At 50.5% G+C, this 20,673-nt stretch overlaps 1 protein-coding gene across 7 annotated transcripts in view; it reads left to right on the forward strand.

Moving 5' to 3' along the window:
* Positions 1 to 18,896, forward strand: part of TASOR2 (transcription activation suppressor family member 2) — a 43,548-nt gene extending 24,652 nt beyond the window's left edge. For 4 of the 7 annotated variants that reach the window (XM_080390658.1, XM_080390655.1, XM_080390660.1 and 1 more), the window contains 11 exons: positions 734 to 1,537; positions 3,101 to 3,337; positions 5,085 to 6,009; positions 7,091 to 7,619; positions 9,000 to 12,596; positions 13,449 to 13,574; positions 14,110 to 14,263; positions 15,272 to 15,374; positions 17,439 to 17,623; positions 18,047 to 18,161; positions 18,489 to 18,896. In XM_080390658.1, the coding sequence (XP_080246784.1) occupies positions 734 to 1,537; positions 3,101 to 3,337; positions 5,085 to 6,009; positions 7,091 to 7,619; positions 9,000 to 12,596; positions 13,449 to 13,574; positions 14,110 to 14,263; positions 15,272 to 15,374; positions 17,439 to 17,623; positions 18,047 to 18,161; positions 18,489 to 18,492 (6,779 nt within the window). In that variant the 3' untranslated portion in view covers positions 18,493 to 18,896. The remainder of the gene's footprint in view (positions 1 to 733; positions 1,538 to 3,100; positions 3,338 to 5,084; positions 6,010 to 7,090; positions 7,620 to 8,999; positions 12,597 to 13,448; positions 13,575 to 14,109; positions 14,264 to 15,271; positions 15,375 to 17,438; positions 17,624 to 18,046; positions 18,162 to 18,488) is intronic. The other 3 variants (XM_080390659.1, XM_080390657.1, XM_080390656.1) reach the window with 3 other exon arrangements.
* The last annotated feature ends 1,777 nt before the right edge of the window (positions 18,897 to 20,673 follow it).

Consider the following 20,673-nt stretch of genomic DNA (forward strand, 5'->3'; position numbering starts at 1 on the left):
ATATTGATCCCTATTGGGAGCTAAACTTTTATGATACTGTGTGCTGTACATGGTAGGGTGTTAGTCCTGATGAAATGAGAAATACCATCTGTTTTCAGTAGGATCAGTCCTCCAGCTTTAGAAAATTACCCAAGGGTTCATTTTCTTTGTTTATATGGTCCCTAGGTCTGCTTGGAGAAGGCTGTGTTCCCCATCACACTCTAGAGCACTAATGTGGTATCTTCATGTGAAGTGCGTCCACCCATGCTGGTATATATGGAGCTGCTGGCAGTTGCATGTGAACAGGACATAAACAACACAAGTGATCTGAAAATGGTGCTAGTCTAAACACCCTGCACAGACAACCCTGCATTTATACAGATTTAAAAAGAAACAAGAAAACCCATGTAATTTCAGAGCCCTGGCTGTCCTAAATATTGGATTTGGCCAGAACTGCTGGAGTGAAGGGACTTAGGCCACTATGTGTGCGATCTCACCCTGTAATTTCCTGCAGAGCAGCAGTCTTTCATCTTAGTTTAATCCACTTTTGACTCCCACATGCAATTCTTTTTTACCTTCAGCAGTTACAAGCATCCATCAAAACAGGACATTGCTCTAGGGCTAGCTTTTTGTAGACTGACTTCTGGGGCTTTTTCATAGCTTTCATGTTCCCTTTGCATGTAACAGTGAGGTGATTTGGGAAATTTAATCCTTTTTTATTATAAGTAAAATTTCTATTATTTTCCTTTCGCAGTTGAAAAGCACGATCCAGAAGATGAAAGGGAAGACTGTGATGATAGTGACTTCTCATTAAAAATAGCTTCAGTTTTGCCTGGGCTTCACTATGCCTTACAGAAAACCACCATTTCTTCATGGGGGGACTCAGTCAGTACCAGCATACGTATCAAACAGCATTTACAGGAATATGCAAAGCTCGATCAAAGTACACAGCCCACCGCTGGCCAAAACAGCAAAGTTCCCCTTTCTTCTCTCCTCTCACCAACTGAGGATGAATGTACTAACCCCTTCAAAAAACATTCAGAGCAGTCCTTCTCCCAGCTGCAGCATTATCTCTCTGATCCCAGCAGCTATACTCTGGAAATGTCAGCTGCCTTAGAGTGTTTCACGGGTGCTGTTCAGTCTCTTTGCTCCAATTCAGAGGCTGATTGTAAAGTGGACTTCTCTTCAGCTGTGCCACTGGACCCTATTCCTCCCAACACAGCAGCAGAAATAAAAAGTGAAAACCCAAAGCCCGCAGTGGGGCTGGACCAGTGTGGTGAAGCGCCCGTAAAAGATGTCAACTCAGCAAGCAAGCTATGGGTTCAGCAGAGCAGGAGGAAATCCAACCGAGCTGTTGTCACCAGCACCAGGAAGAAGTGGTCTCCCCTCAAGATGCAAATGCATGCTATCGGGGACAGTGGCAGGAACAGGAAGGCAACCAAGAAGAAAAAAATCAATATAGCTTTCTCTTTTCCTAAAAAGCCAGGGTTTGTGGCCAGTTCCAATGAGCCCATGCTTAAATTAGCTAATTTGCAGTTTCCACACAGAAGGAAAAGAGGTAAGTGTTGTATAAACAGGACTAACTTCCTCCTGCTTCTCTGGAGTATCCAGCTGGGATATTCAGGGTTCACTAGGAGCCATGTTCCCTCACCACCACCCCAGGTGCCCAGAGCAAGCAGACACCTCCTGAGAGCATCCAAATAGGTCTGTGGTGATGTCTCTTGTTCAACCTGGGAGGTAGCCCAGGGCTATGACAAGGGATTTTGGTGAAGATGCCTGAAACTTGGTGCAGTGGTGCATGCTGTTACCTTCCTTTGCTTACGGGTGACTTCACAGGGATGTCAGCCAGGTCACAGTTATTGCATCCTTTGTCTGCAGGCTGTCGATGGCTCAGGGAAGGAGCAGTTGCCAAAGCCATGCTCATTACAGGCTGTGTAGATAACCAGCCACCCTGCATAGTCATGTTGTGGCTCCCTGAGAGTCAACTTTCTTGCTGTGACCTTGAGGAAACTAGAAGTCTGGGACTAATCCTACCCAACCTACTCTGTTGAAAGCTGATATCATAGAATCATAGAATGGGTTGGAAGGGACCTTAAAGACCATGTATTTCCAAACCCCTGCCAGGGGCAGGGACACCTTCCGCTAGAGCAGGTTGCTCAAAGTTCCACCCAACCTGACCTTAAACACTTCCAGGGATGGGGCATCCAAAACTATGACTGAATCCCAGACGGAAGAGATCAGCACCTCCCTCTCCGTGTCCCTTCCTCAGGAAGCTGTAGGGAGCAGTGAGGTTGCCCCTAAGCCTCCTTTTCTCCAAACTAGACAAACCCAGAGTCCTTATCTGCTCCTCCTAGGATGTTCCTTCCAGCCCTTTCACCAGCTGGCCTGAGCTGCTCATGCAAGGTGTCTCAGTGGCATAAGCTGTCCTCTGAAGGCTCCTGTCTTGCTGCCGAGGATAGGCTAAGCCTGTCCTGAGCCAGCCTGAGCCTCCACCTAATTTGTAGAGACAGTCAAAGTGGATAGAGATGAATCTCAACCTTGGTGTTGAAAGGTGGCCAAAAACATCTAAAGGACCACTGGACTGCAGAGTTAGTGTCGTACTCGGTGACCTCCCCTTGCATTTGCACACATCACAGGTAGCGGCAGCAGCTGTGGGAATGGTCTGTTGTGCATACAGGGGGTGGCATGGCGTCTGCTTGATGTGAGCTGAAGTCAGCTCTGATTCGCAGTCCATCATGCTCTGTCCTAGGGCACATTGACTCGCTCCTGGGTGGCATTGCTGATGGATCCGGGAGAGGTAAATAAGTACCCTCAGGGTGCAAGTGTGACAGGCAGGAATTAGTGTGACTTAGCCCTGGAGAACACCTATTCTGTGTCAAGATAGTAGGCTTTTAATGAGCTTAAGAAGTGATGCTTGATTTTTAATAACTGCTTACTGATCAGCAGCAAACACATTTGAAAGATCAGATGCATAAATCAAGTTATTGAAGATTGTTCTGCTGCTGCCAATCATTTCTAAAGCAGTCCTTCCACATTCCTTAACTGCATATTTTGCAATTACTCCTTTTTATCTGAATATGCCTCAAACCAAAAGATACGCCCTCCCTTTTCCTTGTCCCAGGTGCAGAGGTCCTGTCTGCAGAATTTGTGCACAAAACACAGTCTGAACCTGTTCAGAAGGAAACCTCAGTTCCTGACGATCCTGGCTTGGAAACAAAGAGGCCAAAGACACTGAAGAACCCAGAGAGGAAAAAGGTTCCTATTGCTGAAAACATCATGAAGCCAATGAAAAGTAAGATTCTAAAAAGAGTGGCTAACAACCCATCGAAACCTCAAGCCAAAAAGCAAGCAGAAAGTGGTAAGAGTGCTGTTCCCTGTGGAAATCTTTCCTTTAAAAGCCAGGCCATCAAACATCATGGTCAGGTCACGACCAGATGATAGTAACAGCACGTTTGGCAGCAGACAAAGGGCCTTACAGCATTTAGTGCTGAGGGTCTGGGTGCTGCTGCCCCACAGCCTGCAGGCACCCAGTTATGCATAGTAGTGTAAAAGATAAAGGTGAATGTGCAAATCACCATTACAGGGTCTCTTCTGAGTCCTTTCCTAAGCCTTCTGTTTGCATCCTTGGCAAACTGCTCGAATAGTTTAAAAAGCCTGATTTTTAACTGCTGAACTCTGAAACTGCGTTGAGGCAGCTCGTGGACAAAGTGTTATAACCTCTGCTCATAGCCAGCATCTGCCTAGATTTTTAGTTCATTAAGTTGTAAATTTGGTCATTTTAAAAAGAGTCAAATTGTTGCAGCCTCTGCAGACAGACTGCAGTGGATTTAAAGAGGCAGCATGGACAGCCCCTGCATGTAGTGTCTGTAGGTGCTGGCTGTGAGCCTGCTGTTAAACTGAGAACCAGTATTACAGTGCCAAAATAAATGATGGAACAGAAGAGTCATTTTCTGTTAATTTGTTGTGTTTTCTCACACTCGTGCTTTGATGTCTTTTTTGGATCTGTCTGTGGTCTGTCTTTTTCCCTTTCCCAGGGGAGGTGGAGCCTTTGAAGACTGGTTTAGCCACCTCTGCTTAGTTTATCCATTCTTCTTGGTCTTTTATTGCCACGTGTTCCTGAAACGTGGCACTTATCAGCAGTGTGTGTGTATCAAACACCACCTCTTGTTGCCCTTGCCACATGGGGTTCCTGGAGCAGATCTGGCCTGTGCTCTCACACGGGCAGGGTGTCAGATCGGTCCTGCTGAATGCCAGGGTCTGCCAAAAATGTAAAGTAAGAGTGTTTAGCAGTAAGAAATACTCAATTTGTATGTCTTACTGTGCAGTTCTCAAGGAAATTAAATGTAACACATAGGACTTTAGCACAGATGTGATTTAATAAGGTTTTACTTGAAGAGAGATTTTTATGCTGGTTTTTAGTAGAAGGCATTAACCTTATTTAATGACTTCATACTGTTTTTACGAACATGGGCCTTTAGCCATGGTGAGGGGCATTTTTAATGCTGAAAACTAAATGAACACTTATTTGCTGTGCTCTGGCTGCCTTTGAGAGCCCCCAGGTTTCTGCGTGTGCTCTGAGGTACAGCTCAGGGGCAGGTTATGCTCTTGAGAGGGTGTGCAGTGGGAAGCATGAGGGCAGGGTGGTTTTTCTCTGTGTTTTAGAGTTTTGGAGGTTTTTTAACTGTGAATTATTGAAAGCATAGCACAGGGTTTATCTGTGAAGATTGCAAATACTGAAACTAGAAGAAAATTTAAAGCAAAATAAAAAAAGATAAAGGAAACACCTGAAATATCTCAGGTTCTATTTAAGTGGCCGAATTACCCTGTGCACAGAGGCTAAGGGAAATTTTATTCACTCTGGATTCTGTGCATTTTATTTCTGAGGATAAACCCCCTTCCTGAAGTTGCTTAGATTCCCAGCTCTGGATTGTTTTGTAATAGCCGTGGCCTGCATGACCATGGAGATGATTTTTGGTTTTTAAGTGTGCAAATTCCATGTTGGAAAGATGCTTTTTCCTGCCAAACTGAAAGCCTGCTTTGGTCCCCTTCTCAAGGCAGAGCTGTGTGGCCTTTGTTTGTTCTCTGACTTTGTTTTTCTCACACAGAGTTGAAGCAGCCTTTCTCTGTCGTCCCAAGCGCAGTGTCTTCCCAATGCCACGGACCAGATAGCCAAATGAGTGAGACTTGCCCAGGCGGGGTTGATCTTGTTTTTGATCTGAAGGGGAATGACTACGAGTCCCATGCCTTGAACTTGCTGGCTGATCTGGCTCTGGGTTCTTGTATCCCTTCATTTATCCCCAGGGACAGTGGGATGATTGCTGTGTCCTGCAGCCCCACCAGACATTCTGCAAAAGAGCAGCAGAGTCATCGCAAGCACAAATCCTTGCGTGTTGCTTCCGACCATGAATACCACAGGGTAGACAAGCTTGCAAAGGGATCCACCTCTCCTAGCAAAGCATCACTGAACCAGAAGCTTCCTCCTGCTGAAAAAGTAGACTTAAATGATTTGGCCTCTATTCCCAGGGAGAAAAGCCCTGGGATTTTCAGCAAGAACAACAATACAAGCCCCAGCCCCACAAAACCTGATGTGTTGCCTCCCAGAGACACTCAAGAAGCTGCTGACGTAAACAAGCACTCCTTCATCTCTGCTGAGCACTCGTACGCCTCGCAGATGCCTGAGCATTCAAAGAAACACGTGTATCCCAGAGGTGCCGCCTACCCTGGACCAGCACCCTCTAGAAACGGTACCAGGAACACCCGAGCTGGTCCCCTGGTTGGGAAAGTCCTGCCTTTCTGCCACCAGCAGAACAGCAGCCACCCGCAGCGGCCCTTTGAGGCCGTGGCGATGAGGCGCAGGAGCAGCCTGCTGTCCCCCAGGCTGAAGGAGGACTTCGCTAAGTCCCACACAGTGAACATCTGTGGTGAGTCTGTGAAGGTGATGTGCCATTGGGAGGCAGAGTATCTCTTCAATTTGGACAGCAGGTACACCAACGATGCCCTGGAGAAAACAGTCATCCGTGCCCTGCATGGGTAAGTCAGTCTGGAAGGCCATCTGCAGAGACATCTCTTGCTGGACCTCTGGAGCACTTTTGGAAGGGGCTTTCTGTGCACTTTTTTGCTTTGATTTGCATGATAATTGCCTTTTTCCTCATGCTGAGGTGCCAAGTTCTGTGTTAAAGCTGGCATATCTGCCCTGTGGAGAAGGACTTGGGGATACTGGTGGATGACAAATTGGATGTGAGTTAGCAATGTGCACTCACAGCCCAGCAAGCCAGTTGTATCCTGGGCTGCACCAAAAGCAGCGTGGCCAGGTTGAGAGAGGTGATGCTCCTGCTCTGCTCCACTCTGGTGAGGCCTCACCTGCAGTACTGCATCTGCTCTGGGGTCCCCAGCGCAGGAAAGATGTGGCCCTGTTCGAGCAAATCCAGAGGAGGCCACAAAGACGGTCAGAGGGCTGGAGCACCTCTCCTAGGACAACAGGCAGAGAGAGTTGGGGCTACTCAGCCTGGAGAAGAGAAGGCTCCAGGGAGACCTTAGAGCGGCCTTCCAGTACCTAAAGGGGCTTGTAAGAAAGATGGGGACAGACTTTCCAGTAGGACCTGTAGCAATAGGCTGAGGGGGAATGGTTTTAAACTAAAAGAGGGTAGATTTAGATTAAACATTATGAAGAAACTCTTTACTGTGAGGGTGGTGAGGCACTGGCACAGGCTGCCCAGAGAAGCTGTGGCTGCCCCATCCCTGGAAGTGTTCAAGGCCAGGTTGGATGGGGCTTGGAGCAACCTGGTCTAGTGGAAGGTGTCCCTGTCCCTGGCAGGAGGTTGGAACTAGAAGATCTTTAAGGTCCTTCCAACTTAAACCATTTTATAATTTTATGATTCCTGTGGCTTTGCAGCTAGAATTGGTACCTAAAGCCATGAACCCAAGTCCTCCTTCATAGCTATGACTTTCTCTTTTTTGTAACAAGCTGGAAACTGCATCAAGTGATCTGTGACTGCAGCTGGACATTTGCAGCCCCCTGCACTGGGGCTTAGCACTGTGGGGATTTACCTTGTGCTAGTCAACTGGGGGGGAGGATGAAGACGTTTCAGGCAGTGTTTGTTTTCTCTTCCAGGCCCTGGGACCCTGATCTGCCCGATGATGTGGAAGAGATGAAGCTGATACTTCATATGTGGGTGGCTCTCTTCTACAGCAAACCCAGCAAATTCCTGAGCAGCACGAGGAAGGTAGTGGAGCACAGCAACCCTGAGAAGTATGTCTCAATAAATAGCACTGGGGACTTTCTTGAGCTGAGTGATGATGGTGAAGACTGTTTTGGGTTGGAGACATGCCCTGCAGACTCTCGGTCAGACCCTGACCAGACTCCCAGCAGCTCTGTGGATCGCAGCACACATTACCAGGGACCGTTCCACCCAGAGGAGAGCCCTGCAGACTCTCAGACTGATGCTACTCCTGGTGTTGTTGATAGTACAGTATCATCTTCTTCAGGGGAGCTGCCCTGTGGGGAGGAGGAGCCTTCCTCCACAAGCTGTTCTGAGCACCTTTCCCTTGCTGAACATGCTGATGAGAGCCTGGCTGTGAACGGCAGGCAGCCAGCGGCTGCTTCCGAAGAGCATATGCATGATGTCTCCACCATCGCTGCGGTAAGAGCTTGGGGTTTGGGTGGTATAAGTCTCCAGGGCACACAATGCATTTTGCACTTACAGGAGTAGGATCTTCTGAGAGGAGTGGAGCAGACATGCTTGAGGGCTTTCTTAGGGCCAGGTAGTGGGGTCGCCAAAGCAGGACAGAGAAACATCCCCCAGCATTTAGCTGCCCCAAATGACTGCCATGCAGACGTGCTCAGAGGTGCCATAAAAAAGAAGCTTTCAGGCCTCAGTCTGGGTTTGGGTGTCCTCTTGGACTGAGCAGGCATCCCTGGGCTCTGGCATGAGCTGTATCTATCTCTGTCCAAGGGAGCAGGGCTTTGACATGGATGCTCTCCAAGGAGGCAGAATTCAAAAGAACTAGAGCAACTGAAGTGTTGAGCTCGGCATTTGTTCCTGGTTTCAGCTGCAAGCTGTGTGAGCTTAGATGAGGTCTCAGACCTGCACTTGACTAAGGGAGAAGAGGAACAGCAAATACTCCAAACCAGGACTCAAAACCCTGCCTGTCTCGTGTAGGCAGCTGCATTTGCCTGCCCATGGTTGCACCAGCCCAGGCGTGTCGGGGGACATGGCACAGCCTTTCCTCTGTTGCTTTGGGAGGGTGGAGGTTTGCTGGCTTGGAGAGGGTTCCCCCACACAGGTGGCAGTGCAGGGCTTTGCAACGTTTCCCTTGCCCCTCTGGTGAAGTTAGTTAATATTCCATTTTGGGTAGGGTTTTCTAAATTAATTTTTACAGTTTCTATGGTCTGTGGATGGCCAGAAGCAGAGGTACTTGGGTAAATATAAAACATGGGTGTCTGCTGACATTTTTCAAGCCTGAATTTTTGAACTAAAATAATTCCTTTCAAACTTCCACTCTGAACAAATGGGCAGCTGCCATAGGGCTGCAACTGTTTTTCACGAAGGAAAAAATATTTCAGTGTTTTTTTACCCACCTGGGTTCAGTGCTGTGGCGCAGGCACAAAGTTTTGGCAGGAAGTATGGGATTGCTGTCCATAGTGTCCATATAGCTTGCTTGGACAGATAAACTCAAGTAAGGGTAAGGCTTAAGAGGATGCTGCTACATATATACATCCATCAGCACTGGTTGATGGCTTCTGCACAGTTTGGCCTGTTTTTAAGCCATTTCATGGTGTAAAAAAGGTAGAAAGTTTCAAAACCTTCCCGCAGCTGTCTGTGGGACTCTGCTTGCTGGCTGCAGTGGCGATGGTAGTGGCTCACATGGGGTAAGAATTCAACCTGGACTTAATTTAGAGACAAACTGTTGGAGTGGTTGTACTTGCAACGTCTGAGCATTTAAAACATCTCTGTCCTCCTGCATGGGGGTGTCAGCTCCTGCATTTGCCTCCCTTTAACGTCTGAACTGTGTTGTTTCAGGTGGAGCTGCCCAAGGAGGAACTGCCAGATGCAGTGATAGCCCCCAGCCCTTCCGATGAGCTTGGCAATGCCAGCAAGCCCCCAGCTGCACTGGACAAGGAAAACCCATGCAGCCAAGCTCTGAATTCCTGTACAGCTCCCTGGAGAGTTGCCCCATGTGTGCGACATGGACATGGACAGCAACAGGAGAGCGGGTGGGCAGCAGGGTCAGGTGGTGACCTCAGCCCTTCTGAGGACAGAGAGAGCATGGGAGGTGCTGAGCATTGTACAGAGGTTGAGGACTCCAGCTGGGCCACCAGTGACAGACCACAATGTAACTGTGATTCCGTGCCCTTAGAAGCAAGTCCCGAAAGTGCAAACCCTGATGGAACCAGTGGGGAAGAGAGGAAATCACAAGACCCCTTCGGACATTCAGAAATAGAGGAGGAAGAGATGGAGGAGGAAAAAAAAGGGAAAGATGACCCTCAATATGAAAGAGCAGTCCTGGGGCCTTTTGATTTGTCATTTTCTGAAAATGGTGATGCTGACATGGAGCACGAACACAGTGAAGAGAAGCCAGTGAATTTGACATGTCCAAAGGACTTTGGTGTTCCTGGAGAGGGCCCTGTGCCCAGCCCCACCACCTTAGCGTCCCCCTGCCCAGGCAGATCAACACCAGTACTATCAGATGGGACTGGGACTGGGACTGGCCCTCAAGGCCTTTCTGTTGAGGTGGCACCAAGCTTGGACATGTTGCAAGAACCCTGGGAGGCTCTGGACACCCCAGATGCAGAAACGAACAATGTTGGTTTGGCACACCCAGCCAGTCCAGCCGATGTGGGGTCACCCTGTGACAGCAGGTTGATGCTGCCGTTACCATCTGATCCGAGCCTTGTCTGTGGGGCACAGCCAGACAGCATTACAGGCAACTTGGGACCTGCTGGAGAGGCTCTGAGGGTTGGCTTGGAGCAGAAAGACAAGGATTGTGCGCCTTCTGCAGAAAGGTGGGCACTTGCTGGGAGCAAAGCTGCCAGCACAGCTGGCCTCGAGTCACTGTGCAGCCAGGGATTGTCACTAACTTTGTCTCCTGACTCCAGTTCTGTCTGCCTGACATCTCTTGATGGAGCAACAGATCCTGAGGCTGCCCCAGAGGACCAGGAGGCCATGGCAAGCATCCAGTCTCCATCACAGAGCAATCTGGGAGGGAGCAGGTGCCCTTCCCAAAGGTGTGGATGTGACATTTATAATGACCTCACTTCGCTGAGCACTGGTGAATCAAACCAAGAAGAGAACAACATTTCGGTGGAAAACCAGCTTAGTGGCCCTTCTGCCAACTGCACAGATGTGCTGGATGAGTCCTTGGGAGCAGGTGATGGCCAGGGCTTTGTTTTCAATTGTACAGCCTTAGTAGGTGACTCTGAAGCTGGGGAGAGTGATGATGATGTGTGCCTTGGTGCAGAGAAGTCCCCTGGGAGTGACAAAATTGACACAGTGATGGTGGCTAACACACTGCAGGAGCCAGAGACCTCTCTTCATCACCTCCTGGAATTAGAGCCTTCCTCCTTGGTGACAGAAGGGATGTCTGTCAGGAAGGATCACCCCAGCTGGCAGCAGAGCTCCCCAGACAGCCGGCTCCCACCTGCCCGTGCAGGCTCATGTCCTCCTTCTCCCTGCCAGCAGGACCCTCTCCCCCATGGCGGAGACACAGACACCCCCCCCAGTTTGTTAGAGCAAAGTGAGGGGGGGGCAGTCCTGTGCCAGCACAGAAAGTCCTGCAAGCAAGTAGATGCCGCAGAGGTGATCGTGGCTGCTGAGAGCCCAGACAGCTCCTTAAAGCCCCGATGTGCAGAAGAGGTGAAAAGAGACATGGGTCTGTGCTATGCAGAACTAGCGGGGAGCTCCTCTGCGGATGTACTTGTGTCAGATGACCCGGAATCAATGCCTCCATCTCCTCTGCATGGTCACAAGGCAGATCTGCACGGTGCTGAGCCAGACTCAGTCCTTGGTGTGCACTCCAAGATGCTCTCTCCTGGCACAAGTCCGGCTCCAGATGGTGCCGCATGGTTCTGCTGCGTGGACACCTGCCCTAGGTGTGCCAGCCCTGGGGGCCATGCAGCAGATGTAGTAGGGAGCCACGAGAAGGAACCCATCCTGCCTGAGGATTTGGGAGGAGGAGGCAGCATTACTCTTGCCAGTCCTGCATCTTTTTCAGCAGGGGAGTCGCTCATGCCGCTGTGTGAGCCTCAGTCTGTGTGCAACCAGGGTGAGCATGAGGCTGAGAGATCCGACACATTTGCTGATCTGCACCATGCCAACATGGAATTGGGAGGAGAAATCCCCACTCCTTCCTTGCCAGTGTTGCCATTACGTGCACACAGGTGTCTCTCTGGAGAAAGCCTTAGTGATGCTGAGGATATTTCAGACGTGCTGCCAAGGGCAAAGCAGCTCCCCAGCAAAGACAGACACACGGGCTTGACCTTTGAAGATCTGTTTGAGACTTCCTCCAGTGACTCAGACCAGGAGTACTCTGGGGGGACTTCACAGTCCCTTCTTGCAGCCAGGGGTTCCTACGGCACGAGATCTGTGGATGATGCAGGCACAAGGACTAACTGCGACTCCTCCTCCACGAGCTCGGTGCGCACAGAGGGGCACAGCGGGGACTGGGGCTCGCTGGGTGTGGAGGGGGCCTGCTCACAGGCTGAGCACAGCTGGCCGATCAGCCGGGGGGAAACCAGCAGCGGGCACGTTCCACTGTATGTCAATATTAGGGACAGCCAGGGGATTGTCAAGGACTACCAGAACTTTGTGGTCACCAAAAAGTGCCAGGAGAGGATGGGAAATTTGCAGCCGTCGAGGCGCAGCCACTGTGCGGGGCAGTCTCATTTGTTAGGGTCACTGATGGACACTTGGAGAGGTTTTGAGGAAATTACCCAGCACACTTTGGACATGGAGTGTCTCCGTTTCCATTATAAGTTAAAACAAATCCTAAGGAGTGGGAAACCACCCTTTTCTACCTCCAAAAGCATCTTTCCAAAAGACTTTTCTCCCCTGGTGATGTCTGAGACATTGCCTGTGCAAGAAGCTCCCGTCTCGCTCTCCCCGCGGAGCAGGAGCCCTTTGCAGGTGACTGTCCTGCCCTCGGACACATGGCCGAGCGGGCTCGGCCAGCACCAGCAAAGTGGCTGGCATGGGGACCCATGTACCCCGTGGCAGGATACCTTCTGCAATGAGAGGAGCAGGGTGAGATCCCAAACCATGAGCCAGGGCCATGCGGCTCTTTCCCACCTTAGCAAGCTCAAATATGCTAATAAGCTAAAGGACTCGGAGGGGGAAATCGCCGTCATCCTTGACAAGTACGCCGAGTTCAACAAGGTGATGCTGAGCAGGGCTGATGCAGGAAGCAAGGGCAGAGGGCCGGTCCCGGTGCACATGGAGGCTGCGGGTGACTGGACCTGCACATCCCTCCCCGGGAGGATGGCTGCCTTCAAGGAGATGATCGCAGACCTGTGCAGCGCGCTGCGTTTCCACCTGCGCAGCGTGGCCAAGGAGGCCTGCAGCCACACCAGCATGTTCTACTTGGTGGAGACGGGCAAGGACCCTTTCTTCGCAAGAGTGAAGGTAACAGCCAGTCCCACTGGCCTGGACAGGGATGGGTGGCCCTGGTGTGAGAGCTGAGGGCAGCAGGAGCAGGCACAGGGCAAGCTTGCTCAACCCAACACAGATGGCATTTGGTTCCCTTAAGCCAGGAGCCACGTCTCCCGTTTCATCTCAGCTCTCACCGCCAGAAATTGGAACTGTAGAGTCATTTAGGTTGGAAAAAGCCTTTAAGATCGTTGAGACCAACTGTTAAACCAGCCCTGCCAAGCCCACCGCCAAACCATGTCCGTAAGTGCCACATCTACACATCCGTTAAATACCCCAGGGATGGTGACTCCACCATCTCCCTGGGCAGCCTGTGCCAGTGCTTGACAAACTTTTTGGTGAAGCAGTTTTTCCTAATATCCAATCTAAACCTCCCCTGGTGCAACTTGAGGCTTTTTTTTGTTGTTCTATCACTTGAACATTCCCCCCGCCAAAACAGATCAGAGTTCATGCAAGAGCAGCCCAAACTCAACCCCTGCAACGTGGCTTTTGCTTGAGCTCTCATAATAGGGTTGGAAACTTGGGGAGGGTGATTACACAGGAAGATTTTCTGCTCTGAGATAGCAAAGAAGCCTGATACATGATACGGTGAGATGCTCAAGGTAGTTTTCTAAAAGATTTTTGCTGACAAAGGTAAATGGCTGATTCCTGCGCGGCTGGCTGGAGCCTCAGCCTGGAGCATGCGGTGCCTTTGACACTGGGGTGCCTGGTTGGGTTCATTGTCTTGTTCCTCTCTCCTTGTCCCCAGGCACGTATGTGCCCGGAGTGTGGCACCACTGTTGTGAAGATACTCTCCATACAAACCTTTTTACACAATTTCTGTTTCAGACCTTGTTGAAGAAACACGGCCGCGTGGAGATTGAACCTCTGAGTTTCTGCGAAGCGAAACGCCTGGACGCTGACATGCTTCTCATTGTCATCAGGAATGAGGACATTTCCGCACACATCCACAATGTAAGGCCTGAGTCTGTCCTTTTTTTCCTACCAGCATTATTTGTTAATATTGGAATCCATTTAAAAAGTTTTGGTTTTTTTGATTTTACACTATATATAGTTGCAGATTTAATTGTCAGTCTCTGCAAATACACAGTTCTCTCCACTGAAAGAACAGTGCTTCATGAAGAGCTGTTAAGTATTTCAAAAACATGAAGCTTGCCAATTCTACTTCTGTCTCCGCTTTTGATCGCTGAATAACGTCACTTCGAGTAGGCCAGCTCAAGGGAGTCAGGTTGGGCTCATCTTGTGTAAGAAAGCAGTTCAGCCAGGCTTTGGCTCATGAGCTCCAGTGAACGCTGCAGCAGACTGAGCTGCCTGTAGCTCCCCATATTGCCATCCCTGGCTTTGGGGTTGGGCTGTGGAGACACGAGTGTTGGGGTGATGCAGAGAGAGGATGGGGTGGGCTCCCTGGGCCTCCCAGGAGTGGATGCAGAGAAGTGCAAATGCTATTGAAATGCGGCTGCATGCACAAAAACATCTCTGCCTTGCGCAGGTCCCGTGTTTGCTGAAGCTAAAGCACTGTCCAAATGTGGTGTTTGCTGGAGTGGACAGCCCCGAAGATATAACAGGTCACACATACCAGGAGCTGTTTCATACTGGTGGCTTCATGGTGTCAGACGACGAGATGTTGGAAATGGTAACACTGGGTGAGTCTCTTTGTGGCCTCTCGCTTGGATGCGAACATACAGTGTCAGCTCCCAACCTTGTCCACTGACACCTTCCAAAACCTTGTTGTTGGTGTCCTCTGCCCCTCCTTTAAGTGGGGAAAATTCTTTCCCCTGTATTTGACATTTGTAGACCCCATCTGGATAGTGGGTCCAAGTCAGGGCTCCCCAAAACATCTTGTGTGATAGGGGCCACCGAGATGGTCAGAGGCTGGAGCAGGGGTTGTACGAGGACATTTAGCCTGGAGAAGGAAAGACAGAGGGGAAACCTTGTTGCTGTCTTCAGCTTCCTAATGGGAAGCGGCAGAAAAAACTGAACCACACTCCTGGAGATATGCAGTGATGGGACAAGAGGTGACAGGGACAATTTGGGCTTATCCTTTTAGATAATAGGGGGAAAAAATTCACGGCAAGTGTGTTCGAACGCCAGGACAAGATCCCAGTTTCTCACAACCCAGGTTGCGAGCCTCACAGACAGGCTGAGAGAGCTGGGGCTGTCCAGCCTGGAGAAGAGAAGGCTCCAGGGAGACCTTAGAGCGGCCTTCCAGTACCTAAAGGGGCTTGTAAGAAAGCTGGGGACAGACTTTTTACAAGTGATAGGACAGTGGAGAATGGTTTTAAACTAAAAGAGGGTAGATTAGATCTAAGGAAGAAATTCTTTACTGTGAAGTTGACAACGCAGTGGCAGAGGCTGCCCGGAGCAGCTGTGGGTGCCCCATCCCTGGGGGTGCTCAAGGCCAGGTTGGATGGGGCTGGGAGCAACCTGGTCTGGTGGAAGGTGACCCTGCCCATGGCAGGGGGGTTGGAAGCATATGGTCTTTAAGGTAACCCAACCCAACCCATTCTATGATCCTTGGAGATACTCAAACCTCACCTAAGCAAAGCCCTGAGCAACCTCAGGTGGCCCAGCTTTAGGCAGGGGTTGGGCCAGAGCCCCCCCAGGCACTCCTTCCACTCTTGGTTACCCTCTGGCTCTTGCTGTCTCCCCAGCCCAGCTGAAGGAGATGATGAAGGTGCTAGAGAAGCTGAACAGAAGCGGGAGGTGGAAGTGGCTCCTTCACTACAAGGAGAGCAAGAAGCTCAGAGATGTCAGGTAACGGCTCTGCGGTGGCAGCTCCCTCATCCCTGCTGTCATCACCACAGCAAGGATATACCCACTATGGTAGTGTGGTGTCCCATTCAGTGCAGGGACAGGGGGCGAGTTAGGTGCTTCTGGTTGGGTTTTGGCCTCTTGCAAGATTAATTTGAAGATTTTTGTTTAAATAAGAACTTTTCTTATCAGTGAAAGACCATGTGCCTCAAGTCTGGAATTGCTGGAGGTCAGCATTGCTGGAGGTCAGCATTTGAGCGCTAGCAAGTTAAGTGTGATAGATCTTTTTTTATACCTATATGAGATGGAGCAGCAGGATGTGGGACCTGGACAGGATCAGATGGCCTGAAACTGTGTCTTGCATGTGATCCTGGCTGAAGCAGAGCTCTGGCAGCTAGCTACTTCTTGCACCCTGCTGTGTCTCCATAAGGCAGTTCTCTCTCTTTGGCAGAGATGCCCTCTGAGTGTTACAGCCTGCAAGGGCCTTGAGGAAAAGCACAAATCTCGTTTGAGGGGCTGCACGCTCCAAAAGCTGCCTCTGCAAACTGAGCTCCTTCCCACCAGCTCACCCCAGCTCCTGCACGCAGTGGGAGCTCGGGGTACTTTCCTGGGCCTCTACTCCACCATCTCTTTGTTCTCTTTTTCTGTCCCATCACGTGTGGGATATGGGGGAGTGATAAGGAGCTCCGAGTTTGTAGTGTGGAGAAGAACCAGGGTATTGTGGGGAGTGCCTAAAATTAAACCCAACTGGGAAAAGCAGAACTTCTCCTGTTGCTGTTTGCTACTTATTTTAGGTTATTTGCAACAATGTGTATTTAAGTGATGCCATTTGAAAAAGAGAAGTGAGATGGCAAATACTAACCGTTTAAATGTCCTGGGTTTATCAGCTCAGAGAGGGAGGGTTTTTTTGGGCAAGCTGCCTTTGTTAGTGCCAGCCATGGGCCAGGAAGGACGGCTTTCTAGGAATGACCTGTGAACAAAGGAGAAACCGGTCTGTTCTGTCTGAGCAGCAAATGCTACAAAAAATGGGGAGAAAACTCAGGTCCTCTTCACACTTGGCCTTTATGGAGATGATAGCACAAAGTAATTGTTCTGAAGACCTGTTTTTCAGTCCTCAAGCAGTGAGGTGTCGCAGGTCTGTGAGATGAGGACTCAGCCTCATCAGTGCATGCTGCTGTGGAGCAAGTGTTTTCCTTGTGCTCCCTCACTGGCACTCATGTCGCATCTCTTGACTCCATTGTGGTGAGATCATGAGCCTCGGTGTTTGGTTTTAACCCTGGCTGGGAACTCAGCCCTACACAGCTGCTCACTCCCTCCCCCCTGGTGGGATGGGGAGAGAATCAGAAGGGTAAAACTGAGAAAACTCGTGAGCTGAGATAAAGACAGTGTAATAGGTAAAGCAAAAGCCACGCACGCAAGCGAAGCAAAACAAGGAGTTCATTGAACACTTCCCACTGGCAGGCCGGTGTTCAGCCATCCCCAGGAAGGCAGGGCTCCATCGTACGTAACGGGGACTCAAGAAGGCAAACGCCATCTCTCCGAACGTCCCCCCCTTCCTTCTTCCCCCAGCTTTATATGCTGAGCATGATGCCATATGGTACAGGATATCCCTTGGGTCATTTGGGGTCAGCTCTTCCAGCTGTGTCCCCTCCCAGCTTCTTGTGCCCCCCAACCCGGTCGCTGGCAGGGTGGGGTGAGGGGCAGAAAAGGCCTTGATGCTGTGTAAGCGCTGCTCAGTTATAATGAAAACATCCCTGTGTTAACAACACTGTTTCCAGCACAAATCCAAAATCCTCATACAAGCTACTACGAAGAAAATTACTCTACCCCAGCCCACAGCAGCACACGCAGTCTGTTGGAGCTTCCCGGAGCAAGGGGTCAATGTGATCCTTGCGGTGATGCTTGTTCCTGCCATCTCTGCTTAGTGCAGGGTAGTAACCGTGAAAGCACCCATGAGGCTGGAATAAACACACATGGGGGAAGGGCAGGTCCCATCATACCTGCTCATTCCTTGGGAGGGGAAAGAGGGCTGAAGCCCTTCACTGCTTCACTCTGCCCCTCTCCCAGCAGGGTGGATGCTGATGCCCACAAGAAGCACTTGATCCTCAAATCGTGCCAAGGAGCTGAGCTCATCGAGGTGCTGCACTACCATGCCTGTGACTCTGGGTCATCCCCCAAAGCCGAGTACATCAAGTGCTTGTTGAATCTGCAAGTTCAGCGCGTCAGCGCCAGGTTCGCTGTGTATCTCACAGGTAAGGACAGGCTCCAGGCCCTGCCCTACACTCTCTCCCTCAGCCCCGTGAGCACCATATGAAACTGGCCTGGGAGGCAGGGGAGAAAGGACAAGAAACATCCCATTTTCCTCCCATTTCTGCTAGAATCACTTTGAGGTGTGGGTCAGGTGGGAGCTGATTCATTGCAAGTCAGTGCAGTAAAAGGCAAAATGAACAGACTTCTGGAGGTCTGCTAAATTCTGGCAGTTTTCGAGCCTGCAGATGGCTTTACAACATGCTCTAATTCTGGCCTTGCTGGGCTGAGGTGGTTCATGAAGCAGCACACATTTGCTCACATTTGCGAAACAGAGTAACTGCAGTGGGATTTGGTGCTATTTTCTGTAGGCTTCAGAACAACCCCATTTGCTTGTTTGAATTACGGTGCTGCTCCTTCCTTTGCAGAAGAGCCCAGTGTCAGCAGGGAGGTCCTTGAAAGCAAAGGAATCCTTGTGACCAACATCAACACTTTCCTTGGGACAATGCAGGAAGCAGCTGCCCCGTTTAGAAGAAGCTACTGGTAAGGGGGGGAGCTTGGGATCAACCCCTTTGCCCCCAAAAGGCCAGGAGCAGCTCCCAGGCTGGCAGTGGGGTGGTGGGCAGGGAGCTGGGGTCCAGCTGCTCCCGCAGCGGAGCAGGGGCCTTCCCTGGGCACTGACTACAGAATCTGCTCTGCCAACCCTGGGGGCCAAATCCTTAAGCTGTAGCCAAGAGGACCCGCGCTCGGCTCTGCCAGCAAGGGGAAACACACCGGCACTTGCCCAGGGGAAGCTCTGCAAGAGGTCAGCGCTGCCTGGAGCAAGGAGGGGAGCAGAGCAGTAACCTCTGCCCCATCTCTGTGTTGCAGGTGAGGAAGCAGAGCTGTGGCACAGCTCCTCCCCAGGCCCTGCGGTCCCAGTTTGGGCATCCTGGTCCTCTGCAGGATGGCCCCGGCATCCTGGTGGGTTTTGGGTGCTGCATGCAGGGGCTGTGCACAGAGAGGGGTGGCAGGGGAAGGTTGGCTCTAGTTCTGTATATAGAAATTATTTAAAGATGGCTAATGCAAATCCTCCCAGGGATTTAAGCCCTGTCATTGAGTTGCATATAGGACAAAGGTTATTTTAACATTACACAGTTCTAAATTATTGGAGTGTTTTCAAGTGATTAGTGCAGCTGACATTGGAAGAAATAGAAAAATAAATTAAAAAAAAAAAAAAGCTGTTTACTTGAAGGTTAGGAGCAATACGAGTCCTTGATAATAAATGCATTTTCCACATGGCTGTTGCTGTACATGTTGCACATGAGGTGGGTGCACATTTTAAATGGGTGTTAGGGACTATGGCCTGAGTGTCACTGAGCCTGTGGCAGCCTGCTCTACACTATGTTTCGAGTCGCCCCTGTTGCCTCTTGGTACCATTTCACTGCTGGGACTTGAGTGCATTCCAGCACGTGGAAGTCTTGTAAATAGCCAGACGACAGGATGCAGGAACAAAACCCTCTTATTTATGGTAGCTCAAACACGCGCCAGGAAGAAAACGCTGCATTAACAACCTTTGTAAGATACTCTGCCTATCAATGTAGAGGACAGGGTTGGTTGGTTGTTTTTTTTAATATAAGAATGCAAGAACGTTATGTACAGGATGACTTTGTATAGAGTTTTCAGTAATAAAAAATAAGTTTCACAGAGCACTGCTCTCCAGAGGAGGGGTTTGTGCTCAGCACCCAGCCTCTCCCATCAGCAGGGGGGGGGGCAGCAGCTTTCCCAGTTCCCATGTGGATCAGAAATCAGCTTCGAAGCCTGCACAGGAAGGAAGGAGCGAGCCAGACTGCTCTAACAGCGGTGGGCTGACAGACTCGGGGCTGCAGGATCAGTCCTGCCCTCCGGCCCAGCAGGAGCAGGGCACCAAGAGCCAAAGGAATAACCAAGTAGGTTATGGCAGAGAGGGGCAATGGAAGCACTCAGGGGAGGAGCTCAGTTTCCACATGCATTAGGTCTGTCTTGCCTTTGAAAAGACTCAGCTTGCTGACACAGAGCACTGAAGCAGCTGAAGAGAGGAAGCACAAGGCAAGGGGGAACGTTGCCAGCCACCACTACACCCATTGCTCCAGCAGTACAGGTACCAGGCTCCCAGCAGGCCCCAGTGGCTTAAAATGGAAAGGCGGCTGCTAGAGCTGGCAGCCAGGGAGAGGAAGTGCCGAAAGCCATTAAGCGCCAGGAGTGGGGAAGGAAAGGGGCAGCCACAGCCAAGTTTAGTGCAGCACCATGTTGTGAAGGAGATGTGGTCAAAGACCCAGTTCCTCTTCAGCAGCAGCATGACAGCAGCATGGCTACAGCTCAAGGGAAGGATGAACCCTTTACCAGTGTCTCTACCTGGCCAAGCACGGCAGCTGAGAGCAGGAGAAAGCTGTTCCAAGGCATTTTCTCATCTTTCCTGGTCTTGGCATTGCTGTGTACAAACATAAGCCCTGCTCCTTGCTGCACACCTGCTGCCCAACAGCAGGATTGCTTCAGGCCGCAAGATCCAAGCCAGGTGATCAGTAAGGCTCACTCCAAAGAGGAGCATCTCTTATTCATAGAGATCTCAACGCCCTGTAGAGGAACCATAAGAGCAAGAATTATTTACTGCTGCTTCAAGCAAGTGCTATTTCTGGAGGCAGGCACTAGGGGGCGGCTGAGGGGAGCAACACTTGCACCTACCGACCACTTGAGAGACAGTGACAGGCCTTGTGCTGTGGCACCTTCTCCCAGCTGCTTTCAGGGCTGCTTTTGGCAGGGAGCAGCAGGGTCTGGGAAGCCCAGCTAAGGAAGTCTGAGCCCGTTTTCCAGTAGGAAATGCTCTGCACCACTCACGTTTCAACCTGGCGGGCAGAGATCCATGGGATCTCGGTAAGGAGATGCTGCTCGTACAACTGAAGTGAATCAGACCAGAGCACAGGACTGGTTTCCAGAATTTGGCTTTACTTCGCAGTACAGAAATCATTTGGAGCCTTCAGGAGACACGAGAAGCACAGGCTCTGTCATACCGATACCGCAGTGCTGTTTGGTCCATCCA

Source organism: Falco punctatus (assembly GCF_963210335.1).
Source record: "Falco punctatus genome assembly, chromosome: 6".
NCBI lineage: Eukaryota > Metazoa > Chordata > Aves > Falconiformes > Falconidae > Falco > Falco punctatus.